This window comes from Natator depressus, chromosome 20, assembly GCF_965152275.1.
Source record: "Natator depressus isolate rNatDep1 chromosome 20, rNatDep2.hap1, whole genome shotgun sequence".
Lineage (NCBI taxonomy): Eukaryota > Metazoa > Chordata > Testudines > Cheloniidae > Natator > Natator depressus.
This window is the reverse complement of record NC_134253.1, coordinates 2,658,248-2,674,663: the sequence shown is the minus strand read 5'-3', so window position 1 is coordinate 2,674,663 and position 16,416 is coordinate 2,658,248. Positions and strand designations below refer to the sequence as shown.

The following is a 16,416-nucleotide window of genomic DNA, read 5'->3' as shown; positions in this document are numbered from 1 at the left end:
TTTCTTTGCGTGAGTGAGAATCCGCGCGGGGACACATGACTGCCCAAGAAGGCGCAGGGCCATGGAGAACCGGGCCTGGAGCGCCAGGCGATGGAATAATCAGGTTCAGTGTTTTCACAGGCCCCACCTATTTCAGTTACGAGAGGAAGGAAATCCCACGAGGTGCCAGGATCTAGGTCCGCCAAGCTCTGTTCTGAGGGAGGTTTCTCCCTTGGCCCTTCCATGCCTGACCCCATTTATTCCCCTCCTTCTGCTCCTGGGGAGAGCGCTGCCCATCCAGTCGCTATCCCCCTGCGCTCTGCCTGGCTCAGGGCGGGAGGTGAGGGCTGGACGGGCGTTTCATGCCCCGAACAGAGCAAGCCCCTGGAACCGGGTGGTGCCCCCAACTGGCTGGAGCAGCACAGAGTTTATAGGGTGGAGGGAGGAGGGGGCTGGTTTGTCCTGCCCCAGACCAGCAGGTCTCAGACCAGTCTCACCTCACCCCAGGGCTCCCAGAGGTGGGAGGAGAGCCAGGGAGACAGGACAACGCGAACACCTGCCCCCTGGGCACAGCCCCGGGTGCTGCTGTGTGTGGGCAGCGGTGCCAGGGATCGGGGAAGAGCCGCTGAAAGGCGACGGGGTGTGTGTGTGTGTGTGTGTGTGTGTGTGTCACCCCCGGTGGGTGCTGGATAAGGGTGCGATGGGACAGCAGCACCCGCTCCATGCAAAGGGGGGAGGGGGGCTGCTCCCTGGTCCTCGCTGGGGGGGTGTCTCCATGGTTCCCTGGGGGGGGGGAGAGGGCCTCTTTCCACATAGTGCCTGGCTCTGGGGGGCACAAGGGGGTGTGTGTGCACAGGGGCGGGTGGAGGGTGGAGATGCCAACGACAGGGGCCCCCACGTGGTGGCTGGGGCGGGCAGGGAGCTGGCACAGCGAGAGTAACGTCGGTGCCCACCCATGAGCGGGCCCCGCGGGGAGGGCACGGCAAGGGCAGCAGCAGGAGTGGGCAGAGCGGGGCTCTCGCTGGGCCGGCGTTTGATGCTGATGGGGCCTGACAGGGCCGCCCACCCAGCGTGGGTGTGTTTGGGGGGCGGGGGGCGGGGGCTGAAGTCCCAGCTGGGTGGCAGCGGGTGGGGGGGGAAAGGGGGGGCTTTGTTTCAGCTATTGAGGCCGCTGATTGTTCTGGCTCTTTGCAGCAAGTCAGCACACGCCGCGCAGAGAATGGCAGGAAGAATAGAGCGAACGCGGCACCGGCCGGGGTCAGCCCGGGGCCGCTGCACCCCCAGGTTTTGCTGAGCCGGGTGCTTCAGCTGTAAAGCCCCGCTGACTCCAGCTGGAGCTCTTGGGGGCGGGCGGGGGGGAGGCTCTGCTGAGCCAGCAACGCCGGGGGAGCAGCGCGGAGGGGAATTCTCCAGGGACGGCTCCAGCGGCTTTAGGGCCCTGGCCTCCAATCGAAGGGGGTTTACAGCCTAGGCGGCCCAGCGCTGTTCCCCTCCTGCACCGTACTGGTCTGCTGGACGGGAGGCCGGACTCCTGGCTTCTATCGCAGCTGCACCAATAGGACGTGCTTCCCCCGCGCCTCACTTTCCCTGCCTCTAAAATGGAGCAACTGAGCCCAGACACCTGCTCACCCGCAGACCCAGGCGCCTGGTGCCCCCAAGGACGCACCCGCCGTGTGTCCTGGCGTCCAGGGGGGGACCTTTCCCCATGCTCACCCAGGGCATTGGTGCTACTGCAGTCTCCAGAGGCCCCCGCTGTGATCGGTGCCCCCCCATGCTGGGGCTGGGCTCTGCGGGACTCGTGGTACATGGGTGTGATAGCAGCGTGAGAGGAGACTCGCACCCGCAATCACAGGGCACCTGGCCCCATAGCCCCCCACTCCCCACTCCTTGCGTGCCTGATTCCATCCACACCTCCCCCTGCCTGCGCACACTCTCTGACACAGACGTTCACACTCACTGGTGCACACACTCCCATGTGCATTCGCTCCCCCACCTGCCCCACCCGGCCGTGCAGACCTGCTCCACGAAGCGTGACTCAGACACACGCTGCCTCCCTCGTGCCCTCGCGTGCTCTTTTTCATGCTGTCCTTGTGCACACTCATTTGCACACCCGCGTTCACACTCATTTGCACAGTCACCCCATGTATACTCGTTTGCACACTTGCCATTCACACACTCATTTGCACACCCCACATTCACACTCATTTGCACGGTCACCCCATGTATACTCGTTTGCACACTTGCCATTTGCACACTCATTTGCACCCTCCCTTGTGCCTTCGCACAGCCAGTGGCACACTCGCCCTCCCTCGTGCTCCCAGCTCCGCAGCCCCCCTTCCTCTCTCCTTTCATCTCTGGTAGGAGGGAGAATCCCAGCCCTGAACAGCGGTCCTCGGTCGTCGTGACAACCCCCTTCAGAAGGCCTTTGGCTCCTCTTTGAGATTCAAAGGGGCAGGTTGCCATGACACCCGCTGGTTTCCAGGCACCTGAGTCACCAACACCCCCCCCGCCCCGCTTTCAGGTTGGGGTCCTGCCCCCCCCCAGCCCTGCCCATCCCAGACCCCAACCCCCCACCCCACCCGGGCCCTGCCCATCCCGCACCCCAACCCCACCCCCGGAGCTGCTCCGGGGGTGCTGGGGGCACACCCGGCTTTACCCACGGCCACAGGACACGCTTGGTCCTGTCAGCCCCCCCCCCAGGGCCCCCATTAAAGAAACTCTGGCAGTTTCTGCTCAGGAGAAGCCGACTTCGGGAATAGCAGGGGGAGTGGGGCTGTAGGTCAGGAGTGAGGAGCATCAGCTGATGGGGGGCCCGGGGCAGGACTTGCAGGGGAATGTGGGGCATTGGCCGTGCTGGGGGGAGTGGAGGAGCCCAGGGCTGGGGCTGTGGGTCAGGAGAGTGGCATGTGTGGGTGGGGGTTGGTTGCTGTGGGTTCGGTTAAGGAGACGGGGGGGGGTTCCCAGGAGCAGGTGTCCCTGGAAACACGCTGCTGCCCCCTCTGCCCAGCGGGCCCCCTCGGGCTCTGCCCCGACGCCCCTCTGGCCCCTTGCCCAGCGCCCGCGGCTGCTGTACCTTTAAGAGGAGCCTGGCCAGGAGGGGCGGGAGGGGGTCTGAGGATCCTTGGAGGGAGAGCGGCGCAGCACCCTGTGTCTCCCAGAGCAGAGCCCTCGGGAGCCAGCCGGCAGCATGGCCATCGGTGAGGTAAGGGCTGCCCGCCTTGCCCTCACCCCAGCGGGCAGCTGAGCGGGCCCCTGGCTATGGGGCACCTGGGCAGTTTGGGAGAACTTCTCTGAACTCCCTGCCCATCCGTCCGCGCAGCCGTCCGTATCCACCCACCTGCCCCGTCCATCCATCCGTCCATATTCACCCACCCACATCTGTCCATCCGTCCATATCTACCCACCCACCCCCGTCCATCCATTTGTCTATATCCACCAAACCCCCATGTCCATCCGTCCAGCCATATCCACCCACACGCATCCATCTGTCCATATCCACCCACCCACCCGTGTCCATCCGTCTGTCCACATCCACCCACCCGCATCTGTCCATCCATCCATATCCACCTATCCATTGGCATCCATCCATCCGTCTCCACCCAGCCACATCCATCTCTCTGTCCATCCATCCATACCTCTCCACCCATCTGCATCCATCCACCCATCCAGGGACAGGCTCTTTCTTTCTTTCTTTCTTTCTTTCTTTCTTTCTTTCTTTCTTTCTTTCCATACTCAGCTCCAGCTCCATTAGGACCATGACTGGGTGGGGGGGTCCAGCATCCAAACCAACCCCCCCACAAACCAGGGGATTCAGTGCCTGAGACCAGCTCCTCCCTGACCCCACTAAGACCCATCCATCCCGGGCTCCGTGGAGGGACTGAGGTTGGTGAAGCGCGTCTGTGCCAGGGGTCCCTGGCATGGGGGGGCAAGATTGGAGGGGTCTGATCTGCTGGTTGATGGCTTAGTGATGGGAAGAGCTCACAGCCAGCCCCCTACACTGCCCCGTGACCTGCCCTCCCCACAGTGTCCCCTCTGCAGCCATGGTTCCAGACTCCCTGCCGCGCATTGCCATGGGACCAGACGCCCCCATATCTGTTGCCATGGTTCCCCCCCCACCTCGTTGCTGATTGTGTGTCCCCCCCTCCCCAGGACCTGCGGAGCCGTCGGTTCTGGTGCTCCCTGCTGGCGGAGGCGGCTGGCACCCTGATCTTCGTCTGGCTGGTGCTGGGCGCCTCGTGCCCCGGCGGCCCCGGGCGCATCACAGCCCCACCCGCACTGCAGCCGGCTCTGACAGCCGGGCTGGCGGCCGTGGGGCTGGCTCACTGCTTCGGCGAGGTCAGCGGGGCCCAGGCCAACCCGGCCCTCACCCTGGCCTTCCTCTGCACCCGCAAGCTGGATGCCCTGCACGGAGCCGCCTACATCCTGGCCCAGTGCCTGGGCGCCGTCCTGGCCTCGGCCGCCGTCTGCCTGGCGCTGCCCACTGCAGCCGCCAGCCACCTCGTCACCAGGGTGAGTGTCCCAGCCTGGTCACAGGGGGCCCCACCCCGGCCGCCCCTCAGGCCCTGGGCTTTCTGGCTCCCAGCGTCTGCCTGGGGCCCGTGGGCACTGAGGGAGCTGGGTAACCGGTCCCTGGGTCAGCCCGACAGATGCGCGTGCTGATACAGGGTACACCTGCCTTCCAGGGGGACAGCAGGGCTGCCCTGGCCCCCCATTGGCAGTGCCACCCTGACCCCCCCCAGCAGCCCATTTGCAGTGCTGCCCTGATCCCCAATGGAAGTGTGGCCCCTCAACCCTGTGGGCAGGGCCACCTGTCAGACTCACACCTTCCCGTGCCCCAGAAGCAGGGATCCCACCTTGACTGGATTCGACCCCCCTTCACTGTCCCCACGGCCCAGTGGGGACCCCCCCAGACCTCTCGCTGCTGGGTCACCAGGACACCAACACAGCCCCAGATGCCCCCCAGGGGTGAACGCCCAACTGTGTCTGGTCCGGGGGGCACAGGCCCCCAGTTCTCCCTGCTGCCCACGTGGCCTGAGGGCCGGGCTGGTGCCGGGTGTGAGCTGCCCTGTCTTGTTCCCGGGCCCAGGTGAGCAGCGAGGGGAACGCTGGGCAGGCGCTCGCCATGGAGACCTTCTCCACCTTCCAGCTGGCCTTCACCATCTTCGCCGTGGAGGACCAGCGGCGCCGAGGGGCGGGCGAGCCGGGCGGCCTGGCCATCGGCTTCTCCGTGACGGCCGGAGCGCTGGCTGCGGTAAGAGATGCCCCTGCCCCAGAGGGAGGGCAAGGCTGGGCCGGCGGGGTCCCGCAATGTCCACTCACCACCCTGCTGTCTCTGCAGGGGACGTTCTCCGGGGGCAGCATGAACCCAGCCAGATCGCTGGGCCCAGCCGTCCTGACGGGCATCTGGGACCATCACTGGGTGAGCCAGGCTGGGGTGCATGTGGGGGGGGGCAGGGGGTGCCCAGCCAGCAAAGGCCATGTTGGGTCCAGTACCTGGAGCTGAGCAGCCTGCAGTGGGCGTGTGGGGAGCGTGGGGCCAGCCTGAGCCCATGTCCTGCCCCCCCAGGTGTGTTAGATCAGCCCCTCGCTGGGCGCTGTCTGATCCCTGTCCCCCCCCAGGTGTACCGGATCTCTCTGGGCCCTGTCCCCCCCAGGTGTACTGGATCTCACTGGGCCCTGTCCCCCCCGCCAGGTGTACTGGATCTCGCTGGGCCCTGTCTGACCCCTGGCCTGTCCCCCACCCCAGGTGCACTGGATCTCCCTGGGCCCTGTCTGATCCCTGTCCCACCCCAGGTATACCAGATCTCCCTGGGCCCCGTCCCCCCCAGGTGTACCGGATCTCACTGGGCCCTGTCCCCCCCGCCAGGTGTACTGGATCTCGCTGGGCCCTGTCTGACCCCTGGCCTGTCCCCCACCCCAGGTGCACTGGATCTCCCTGGGCCCTGTCTGATCCCTGTCCCACCCCAGGTATACCAGATCTCCCTGGGCCCCGTCCCCCCCAGGTGTACCGGATCTCACTGGGCCCTGTCCCCCCCGCCAGGTGTACTGGATCTCGCTGGGCCCTGTCTGACCCCTGGCCTGTCCCCCACCCCAGGTGCACTGGATCTCCCTGGGCCCTGTCTGATCCCTGTCCCACCCCAGGTATACCAGATCTCCCTGGGCCCCGTCCCCCCCCAGGTGCACTGGATCTCCCTGGGCCCTGTCTGACCCCCATCCCCCACCCAGGTGTACTGGATCTCGCTGACCCCTGTCCCCCCCACCCCCCGCAGGTGTACTGGATCGGCCCCTCGCTGGGCGCGGTGCTGGCTGGCCTCTCCTACGAGTTCCTCTTTGCCTCCAGCGCCTCCCGGGAGAAGCTGGTCGCCTGCCTGACCTGCCGGGACATCGACATTGTGGAAACGGCCAGCGTGTCCCGCTCCTCCCTCTCTGCCACCCCCCAGGACACCGCCCGTGCCAAGCCACCCCGCAAGGGGGAGCAGCGCTGAGCCAGCACGGCCTCCCCCGCCCCGTCCTGCCCACCAAGGACCTGCCAGCCTCCTTGAGCAACCCCCACTGTCATGATCCAGCCCACCCTCAGCCCACCTGCTAGCCCCACTGAGCGACCCCTACCCCCAGTGCTGCTCCAGCGCCGGTGCCAGCTGCACCCAGCATCCACCGGTGGAGGCAGGGGACGGGCAAGACCAGGGCCAGTTCAGATCAGAACCCACCACAGCTCAGTCCTGGGGCTCAGAGAAACAGGGCCTCCACTTTTGGACAGACAGCACAGCCTGTGCATAGAGTGGGGGGCGGGGAGCTAGGACTCCTGGGTTCGATCCCTGGTTTTGGGAGGGGAGTGGCATCCAGTGGTTAGAGCAGGGAGGGCTGGGAGCCAGGACTCCTGCGTTCTATCCGCAGCAATGCCACTCACTCAATATGTGACTGCCTGCTTTCTGTGCCTCAGTTTCCCCCTCTCAAAATGGCAGTGCCGCTCCCCTGACTCCTGGGGGGGCACAAGGCACACTCTGTCCATGCTGGCACCGTGCCAGAGTTCGTTGTGGGTGAGGATAGCTCTGGCATGGTCCATGCCCAAAGCCCTGGTGCTGGCTGGGAGCCTATCGGCTCCTCTGTACTGTTGATCATTATTGGCAGGCTCCTGCTTGGCTCCCAGGCTGGCAGCGGTGGGTGGTGTAGCCCAGCCTGGTTCACTGCATTGCTGTTCCTGCAGCCCCGTGGGGCACTGGGGCGCCCCAGACAGGGGGCCCCAAGGCAGCTGGGGCCTGGGCTGGGTGCTGCAGCCTGATCGCTGGGCACCACACGGACCCCACGGCCACCGAGCTCAAGGGCAAAAAAGCCTCTGGCTTTCTGCCCCCCCATTCGCAGTCTGGGTTTGCTCATAGGTCTGGACCCTCCCCTGCCCCACAGATACAGGCCACCCTGGCTACAGCAGTGCCCCCCCCCCCCCCGGTTACTGCTGATCGCCCCCAGAACAAGCCAGCAGCACCACTTGGGAGCGGGGCTCACCCCGCTCTGGCTGCAGCCGGCCACTCGTTCTCAGCGTCCCCTGGGCCCGCCTGGAGCAACCTGCTCCAGGTGTGATCCGTGGGGCAGAGGGCTCGGCAGGCCGGCAGGCCAAGGCAGGGCGGGGTCCAGTGCCTGGCAGCTGAAGCTGGAGGGGAATGAACCGTCGGGACGGATCGGGAGCTGCCCGGTAACCAGGGACGGGCCTGGCACCGGGGCGGTGCTGGAGGGATGGGCCGGGTTAGTTTCACAGGGGGCTGGCTGGGAAAACAAGCAGGCTCGAGATACCCCACGACTCAGCGACCCCTTGGGCAGGGAGAGGGCCAGGAACGCAGGAGGGCAGAGGGGCTGAGGCAGGGGTTGGAAAGGGCATGTCGTCCGGGGGAATCCGGCTGGCACCCGCAGAGCTGGGTGGCCGAACAAGCGGCATGGCAGAGCCCGAGGGACAACAGCCGTGGGCGCGGCCTGGCAGTGGGTTTGACCCCCTTTCCCCCCACATGCTGTAGCTGCTGCTCCGATTAAAGCCGGCTTTGGGTGAGCAGCTGCCTGGTCACTGTGCGTCAGGGCCCAGCCCGCCAAGGGGAGAGCTGTGGGGACCGGGCCCGGCTGGACCTGCCCGAGGCAGGATGGATGCGCCAGGGGCCATAGCCTCAGGGCCCAGTCTGCAAGTGGGAGATTTGGGGGGGGTTCCGCCCGGGGCGGGGGGGTAAAGGCCTAAGGGGAGACGCTGCGGGGGGGGGGGGAGCCGAGGGGTAACTAGCCCCGCAACCATGACAACCATCGCTGGGGAATCTTCACACCGTGCTTGGATGCCAGCGGGCACCGGAGCAGGGGCCAAAGTGCGAGAGCAGGGGGGCTGGGAGCCAGGACTCCTGGGTTCTGTCCCCAGGAGAGGGAGGGGAGTGGGGCTAGTGGGTAGAGCAGGGGGGCTGAGAGCCAGGACTCCTGGGTTCTGTCCCCAGGAGCGTGAGGGGAATGGGGCTAGTGGGTTAGAGCAGGAGGGCTGGGAGCCAGGACTCCTGGGTTCTGTCCCCAGGAGCGTGAGGGGAATGGGGCTAGTGGGTTAGAGCAGGGGGGCTGGGAGCTAGGATTCCTGGGTTCTGTCCCCAGGAGAGGGAGGGGAATGGGGCTAGTGGGTTAGAGCAGGGGGGCTGGGAGCCAGGACTCCTGGGTTCTGTCCCCAGGAGAGGGAGGGGAGTGGGGCTAGTGGGTAGAGCAGGGGGGCTGGGAGCCAGGACTCCTGGGTTTTGTCCCTGTCCCTGGCTCTGCCACAGACTTACTGTGTGTAACCTTGGGCAAGTCACTTTTCTAGTCTGTGTGCCTCAGTTTCCCCACTTGGAAATGAGGGAGAACAGCCCGGGGGGTTGTGGGTGCATAAAGCTTTTGAGGGGTGTTCAGCACCAGACACAAATAGCCCACCCCGGGTTCCCCCTTCCTGAATTCGAGCTAGAGTGGAGTGGCTGCGAGTGAGGGCAGGTTGGTTCCCATCCCCCCACCCCGGGTCTGACAGCTGAGGCCCGGCCGGGCGCTCGGTGCTGAGTGAAGCAAACCCATTATCCTGGCCGCTTGCAGGCCTGGCAGATTCTCGCCCGCCCGCCCAATGGCACAGCCCCAGCTAATCCCCCACGGCTTGGGGGAATTAGCTCCCGTTAAGCCAGCGCTGAGTAAACCTTCCTGGCAAACAACCGGGCCCATTGAATGGGCTGCAAAGTGCTGGAGAGACAAAATCCCGCCCTGGGGGGATGGGTAGAGGGAGCAGGGAGGGGCACAGCATGGGCCTGATCCTGCAGCCCCCAGGGGACTGATCCAGGGGGTGCTTCAGATGGGAATGGGGTTTGACCTCGTGACTCCAGCTTGGGGTGGGGATCCAGGCAGTGGCGGGGGAAGGGCTCAGGCCTAATCCTGGCCCCTCCTTTCAGGGTAACACCAGTCACCCAGTTCCTTGCCAGAACCCCACCCTGGCAGTCCCAAAGGCGCTGGGCGCTGCCGGGGTGCAGAAAGCCCGCCTGGCTCAGGGGTCGGCAGGGCAGGGCAGGGGCGGCCCTCGGGGTTTTGTCGCCCGGGGCCAAGAGAAAAAAATCTTCCCAATTTGGTCCCTGCCAGATGCTGATGTGGTGCCCCCAGCCTGGCACCGCTGGCAAGAGCCACCAAGACATGGCGCGGGGCCACAGGGTGTAAGGAGGGCAGGACATACGAGGGGCGGGCAGCGTGGCCCCAGCCCTGTGCCATGGTCCCGGCAGCTGCTCTCCTGCCCCGAGAGGCCCAGGTGTAACGCCTTGTTTCTCCTGGGCGATCGTGAGGAGCCAGCGTGGCAGGAGACGGGGCCTGGCCCCCGGGCTGGGTCGTTCTGGTGTCCCAAGGGGCTCGGGTGCCCCAGGATGGGGCCAGCAGCACTCCCCCCTCACGGTCTGGTGGTTCCCCAGAGGGATCTGTGCTGCCCCGAACACTGCTCCAGATAACCCAACCCCCCGCGGCCCATCGCGGGCCCATAACGCCCCCTTTGCCTGGCACCTACCTCCCCCCACACTTTGCTGGAGGCCAGTGACAAGGAGACCCTGATTCCCCCACAGGATAGGAGAGGTGACTTGGGGGGCAGCTCTGTCCGTCCCCCCAGCCCAGCCAGGGCGACAGTCTTCAGCTCTGCCCCTTCTTTGGGTGGCGGGGAGCGGCTGAACTCTGGGTCGGCAGGACAGGAGGGCCCTTCCCGGGGTGGGGGGCAGAGGATGGGTCCCTGAAAGATGTCGCCCCCCCCCCGATTCCCCTCACCCCTGAGTCCCTTCCGCATCCTGTCCCTCCCTCTTGGCATCAGCTGGGGAGGGGGAGCCTTTATACAGCCGAGGGCGGCCCATCCCACTGCAGGCAATGAAGGAGTTAAGAGTCCCAGTCCCGAATCCCACCTCCTGGGCTGGACCAAGGGCCCCATATAAACCCCCCAGCTTGGGCGTCCCCCGTAGAAAGGAGCCAGAGCCGGTGGGGGCAGTGAGTTTGCAGGCGCCCGGCCCAGCCCGCGCCCCCCATGCCCCCCGCCATGTGGGAGGTGCGCTCCCCCTCTTTCTGGAGGGCCGTCTTCGCCGAGTTTTTCGCCACCATGATCTACGTCTTCTTCGGGCTGGGGGCCTCGCTGCGCTGGGGGGTCGGGCCCCTCAACGTGCTGCAGGTGGCCCTGGCCTTCGGGCTGGCCGCGGCCACCCTGATGCAGGTGCTGGGCCACGTCAGTGGGGCCCACGTCAACCCGGCCGTCACCTTCGCCTTCCTGGTGGGCGCCCAGCTCTCCCTGCTCCGCGCCGTCTTCTACATGGTGGCCCAGGTGCTGGGCGGGGTGGCCGGGGCGGCCGTGCTCTATGGGCTCACGCCGGCTGCCATCCGCGGCAACTTGGCACTCAACACGGTAACCTGGAGGGGAATGGGGGGGGCTCCTTGTTGCTGGGGGTGCTGGGATGGGGCTCAGGACCCTGGGGGAGGGGCTCAGGAGGGGCTTGTCTCTGGGGGGGTTGGGCTGGGGTAGGACCAGGAGATGGGCTGGGAAAGGACCCCACAGTGGGGGTGAGGGGGACCCCAGATCCTGGGGGAGCAAGGGTCCTGACCTCATAATGCCCACATGAATAGATGGTTGGTTTATGGGGCTCAGACCCAGCCCCCCGCCCCATCTCCAGCAACACGGGGACCAGAGCAGTGAGTTGCTCCCCATGCTGGGCGCAGCCGTCGTCCCATCCCCGCCCGAACCTGCGGCTGCCTGCGCCACGAGCCGTGGGCCCCGCACGGGAGGAACGAGCACCCATGCCCCTCCGTGTCACGTCGCCCCCCACAGCCCCACGGCAGCCAGTGCTGGAGTCTGTGAAAGGGCCTGGCTTGGGGGCAGTCAGCAGCGTCAGGACTCCGGGGTTCCCTCCCTGGCTCGGGAAGGAGAACCTAGTGGTGAGGGTGGAGGAGTGGTTCCCAAGGCAGGGAGTGATTTGGGGGTGCCAGGGCTGGGTGAGGTGAGGGTCCGCTCTACAGGGCAGGAGGAGCTGTCTCCCAAGGCCGGCTTTGTGCCCCTAAGTTTATCTTCCTGGCCAGGCGAGACCCGACGGTCCCATGCCGGGGCGTCCGGACAGCCTGAGAGCTGTGCAGGGAGCTGAGCGCACGGGGCTTGGGAGACCCGAACCCAGCAGTGGGGCCTCTTCCCCCTTCAGGTCCCGCTGCAGCCACGCACGGGGAAACTGACGGGCAGGAAGACAGCGGAGTAACGCTACCCCAATAGCTGGGCTGCCGTCGCGCCCGTGGGGATCCCGAGCCCAGCGTCAGAGGGCCTAGAGTCACTCCTTACTCCAGAACAGCCGCGAGCCGTGCTGGCGCCACGACGGGGATAGAATCACGCCACTGTCCCTGCGCGCCTCAGTTTCCCCGGGAGCCAAACCCTTCCTCTTCTGCTCCCAGCGCCAGCAGCCGGAGCACGGACCTGCCTGCAGTTTTCAGCAGCTCCCCCAATAGATCTAGTAAAACGGCAGATCCCCGCTGATCAGGCGCTGCTCCCACCCGGTGCCTTCAGGAGACCGCAAAGTGGCTCAGTCCCCCAGCCAGGGTGCGCTGCCTCTGGCACCAGACAGAGCTGCTTATTCAGTGCGAGCGAGCGTGGCTGGGCGGGCGGTGGTGGCTGCCTGGGAGAGTCCTGTCCTCCACTGACTTCATGTACAATTGTGTGTAAGAGAGAGAGAGAGAGACACGCTCACGCTGCCCTTTTCTGGATCGGCAGTGGACCTGCTCTGTAGTGTGTCCTAGCCCCTGTGCAGCTGACCGGTAGCGGAGATTCCCCTTAGCACGGCAGGATCTGAGCTGCGTCTCTGGGGAGCCCTGCATGGCCCGTGGCGTTCAGCGTGGTGGCACTGGCGAAGTGGATTTGTCACTAGACCCTACCCCTCCCGCACCTTGATGCCCCTTTAAAGGCTGGGCCAGCGTGGGCCTCTGGGAGCTGTTTCCTCCTGTCCCCCCAGGGGGTGGGTTTCCCTCGCGCGTGGGGTCTCTCCTCCCGCCCTGTGCCGTCCACAGGACACTGGGTTCTGCTTGCCCGAGGGCTGGGGAAACTGTGGCCCCCCGTGTCGCTGCAGGCTGCGGAGGGTCCTAACACCAGCACAGCCCCCGGCTTGATGAGCTCGGCTAGGGCCCCCCCCGGGGCGTGGATGTGATATGCCCAGCCCAAGCGGCAGGCGCCCTCTGCAGCCAGCGTCTCCAGCCCCGGGAGGGTGAGTCCGCTCAGCAGCGCCCGCTGCGGACGGGGGCTGGAAGCGCGGCAGCGGGAGGGATAGCTCAGTGGTTTGAGCATTGGCCTGCTACGCCCAGGGTTGTGAGCTCAATCCTTGAGGGGGCCATTTAGGGATCTGGGGCAAAAACTGGGGATTGGTCCTGCTTTGAGCCGGGGGTTGGACTCGATGAGCTCCTGAGGGCCCTTCCAACCCTGATAGTCGACGATTCTAAGCTGCTAACAGTGTCTGCAGCATTGGGACGGGGGGTGCAGGAAACCTGGCCGGGTGTGGGCTAAGGGAGGTGCTGCAGCGAGGGGCACGGTACTGACCGGGGACATTCGAGGGACCCCTACGTGGAGGGAGAGCTGGAAGCAGGGGCTACGCTGGGGAGGTTGCCCCCCTCCCCCCGCCCCGAGTGCTGGGACGGGCGCTGCTGATCCCAGCTGGATCCCTCTCTCTGTTCCCCCGTCTCTGCAGATCCACCCCAGCGTGACCCTGGCCCAAGCCACCACCGTTGAGATCTTCCTGACTCTGCAGTTCGTCCTTTGCTTCTTTGCCACGTGCGACGAGCGGCATGACGGGCGCGTGGGCTCGGTGGCGTTGGCCATCGGCTTCTCCCTCGCCCTGGGACACCTCTTCGGGGTAACGCACGCGTGCTCCCCCCGCCCCGAGACCTGGGGCCCTGCTCCGCGGGGTCCTGGCAGGCCGTGCCCAGCCTGAGCCCAGCCCACTCATCTCCGCTGCAAAGCGAAGACCCCCAGCCCAGGCCCAGAGGGCTCCAGGTGTTACGTAAATGAGGCAATGCCCTAATTTGCATACGTACAACCATGCCTCCTGGCCTTTGCATAAAACCTCCCCCACCACCTCCCTATGGCTGGGGGGGTCAGGGCAGGGGCTATGCTATGACCTGGGCTGGGTCTCTGTGGTTGCAGCCCCCAGCCCCCCCGGCAGCGGGGTCTTTGGGGTGCCAGACTCACCATAGAGACCCCCGGGGGGGCCTAGAAATGGCTATGACTATAGAGAGGTGGGCTAGAGTGCCTCCCGGGTGGGAGAAGCCCTGGGCATAGCACCCAAAGTGACCTAACAAACCCTGCAGCTGGGGACCCCCAACCCCCTCCCATGGGTGCTCCACTCCCCTGCCCCCACCCCTGGGCCAGCCAGCGCTGCGGGGGAGCTAGGATCTCGGGGGAACCTCACCTTCCCACTGCCTCTCTTGCAGATGTACTACACAGGAGCCAGCATGAACCCCGCGCGGTCCTTTGCCCCTGCCGTCATCACCCGCAACTTTGCCAACCACTGGGTAAGGAGGGGGCAGCAGGGAGGGGTGTGCTGCTCCCCGCAGCCATTCTTTTGGGTCCACACCGGCCTTCGGACATCCCTGGTGTCCTGGCCTGCTTCCCAAGATACCCTACCCTGAGGGTTCAACCGTCCTTCATGCCCTGGCCTGCATGCTCATGCAGCCATTAAACAGCTGCCATGTTCCACCCCAAAGGTGGCTGCATTTCACTGCTGGGTGGAACAATCCCTGTACAAACAGGTACCATGTCTCTCCCCAGAGGGGGCTGCAAATCAGTGCTGGGTGGAACAATCCCTGTATAAACAGCTGCCATGTCCCTCCCCAGAGGGGGCTGCATTACAGTGTGCTGCGCTGCCCCTGCTGGGTGGACTGAGAACAGCTCACCCCTGTGTCTTGGGTCTCATCACGCCAGCTCAAGCGGCGTTTCAGAGCAGCGGGCTCTCCCCCCACCCCCACTACCATGAATGTCAGGGATGAAACAAGATGGGGAGATCCGGGTGGGGCGGTGGGACTGCTCCAGGGGACTGCAAAGGAAGGGGACAGAGAGAAATCCAAGGCGACAGGGAGGCTCCTGCAGCAGCGGGGTGGGGGTGGGGAGTGCGTGAAAGGACAGGAGATCGAAGCAGGGGGTGGGGCGCGGGTTGTTCAGGGATGGACGAACCCCCCCCCCCAAAGGCTCTGCCTAACCCCCGCGCCCCTTGTGCCTCCTCCCCCCAGGTGTACTGGGTCGGGCCCATCCTAGGGGCCACGCTGGCTGGCCTCCTCTACGACTTTGTCCTCTGCCCCCGGATGCGGGGCCTGGCCGAGCGGCTCGCCATCCTCAAAGGCGAGCAGGCAGCGGAAAGCCAGGCCCCCTCAGAGTCCCCCGGGGAGCCCATGGAGCTGAAAACGCAGGCACTATAAAGAGGAGCCCGGGCAGCGCCCCCCAGACACGCTGCGCCCCCGGGGCAGGGACGGAACCGGCGGCAAAGCCTGGCCCAGTATCCGGACAGTAGTTCTGACTGGCCGGTAGGAATCACAGCGGAGGGGAGATGGAAGGGACCGAATGTGCTGCGCTTGCTCACGGACGGCAAGGGGGGTCCGGGGGACCCGGGGGGCGGGCAGCAGGGAGGGGGTCTGGTATCTCTTTGTTCTTGTTGTTTTTTTAATTTAATTCTTTTTTTTTTTTTTTTTGCTGTGATAAAACCTTGGAAATAATTGTACTTGGTGCTGGGGATGCCCCCCCACATGGAACTGCCCCCAGTGTCCAGAACTGCCCCCGTGTGTGGGTGCTTTTGTGTGTGCGACCAGGGGAGGGGGAAGGAAAGGGTTAAACTAGATCTATGCCCCCCCCCCGGTTTCCCTTACTTGCCCCCTCCCCGGGTGTGTCAATCCTGTCAATGAATTTAATTCTCCACCCCCACAAAAAAAAACCCTCTTTGGAGGCAGTATAATCTAGTGGTTAGAGCAGGGGGAGCTGGGTGTCAGGACTCCTGGGTTCTATTCCCAGCTGAGGAAGGGGATTGAGGTCTACTGGGTTAATGTGGGGTGGGAGCTGGGAGTTCTCTCCCTGGTTCTGGCAGGGGAGTGGGGTCTAGTGGTTACAGCAGGGGGGGCTGGGAGTCAGGACTCCTGAGTTCTATGCCCAGCTCTCTTGTTGCCCTTGGGTGAGTCAGGCCCCTCCCGTGCCTCAGTTTCCCCCTCTGTCAATGGGGATAAGAACACTGCCCGGCCTCCCCGGGTTGGGTTGGGAACCTTTGTTCAGCAGTGTGTCGGGAGGAGCCTTCAGACTGAGCTTGGAGCTGGGATCTGTGGAGGCCGAACCCCAGCTCTGTCCCAATTCCGTTCTGAAGCCTTGGGCCAATCGCTTTGCCCCCCCCCCCCAGTCACTGTCCCTGCCTGTTAAATGGGGACGATGCTGGGGGAGGAGGTGGGCTTAGTCCCTGCCGGCGGGGAGGGAAGGGGGCTCAGACCCTGGCCTGCCAGAAGTGGCGTGAAAAGCATGCACTGTCCCTAAGTGTTCTGCTGTGTGAACAGTTTGGGTTCTGTTCCCAGCTGTGCTGCTATCTCACGGTGGGCCTGGCCAGCCCCCTTTCGATGCCTCAGTTTCCCCCATCAGTAACCGGAGATTAAGGCTACGTCCCTACCTCACAGGGTGTGTGTCTGTAAAACCCTGACACCGAGGAGGGCTGCTAGCTCTGCCCCTCCCCACGCTGCCCACAGCCCCCTTGAGCAAACAGACCTTTTGGGGGCCCTGTGTCCCAGCCCCGCTGATTCCCCCAGCCGCCACCCCTTACTCCAGCACTGCACGTGGTAGGAAACCTGCAGGAGCGACGGTACAAGGAGCCCAAACTGTCGTAGCGACAGGCTGAGCGGGTGGGGGGAAGCAGCAGATGTGATATATTTTGGCTGGAGTAAAGCTTTTGACGCAGTCCCATGTGACAT

General features: G+C 65.2%; 2 protein-coding genes across 2 annotated transcripts; both read left to right on the top strand.

Moving 5' to 3' along the window:
• Positions 1–3,166: 3,166 nt before the first annotated feature.
• Positions 3,167–6,660, top strand: LOC141975246 (aquaporin AQPAe.a-like). The gene is made up of 5 exons (XM_074935543.1): positions 3,167–3,181; positions 4,129–4,488; positions 5,066–5,230; positions 5,318–5,398; positions 6,249–6,660. Exons 1-5 carry the CDS (start codon positions 3,167–3,169, stop codon positions 6,462–6,464), a joined length of 837 nt encoding a protein of 278 aa, XP_074791644.1. The 3' UTR covers positions 6,465–6,660.
• Positions 6,661–10,492: 3,832 nt separating this feature from the next.
• On the top strand, positions 10,493–14,978 carry MIP (major intrinsic protein of lens fiber). Its single transcript, XM_074934905.1, has 4 exons — positions 10,493–10,864; positions 13,173–13,337; positions 13,915–13,995; positions 14,710–14,978. Exons 1-4 carry the CDS (start codon positions 10,493–10,495, stop codon positions 14,893–14,895), a joined length of 804 nt encoding a protein of 267 aa, XP_074791006.1. The 3' UTR covers positions 14,896–14,978.
• The last annotated feature ends 1,438 nt before the right edge of the window (positions 14,979–16,416 follow it).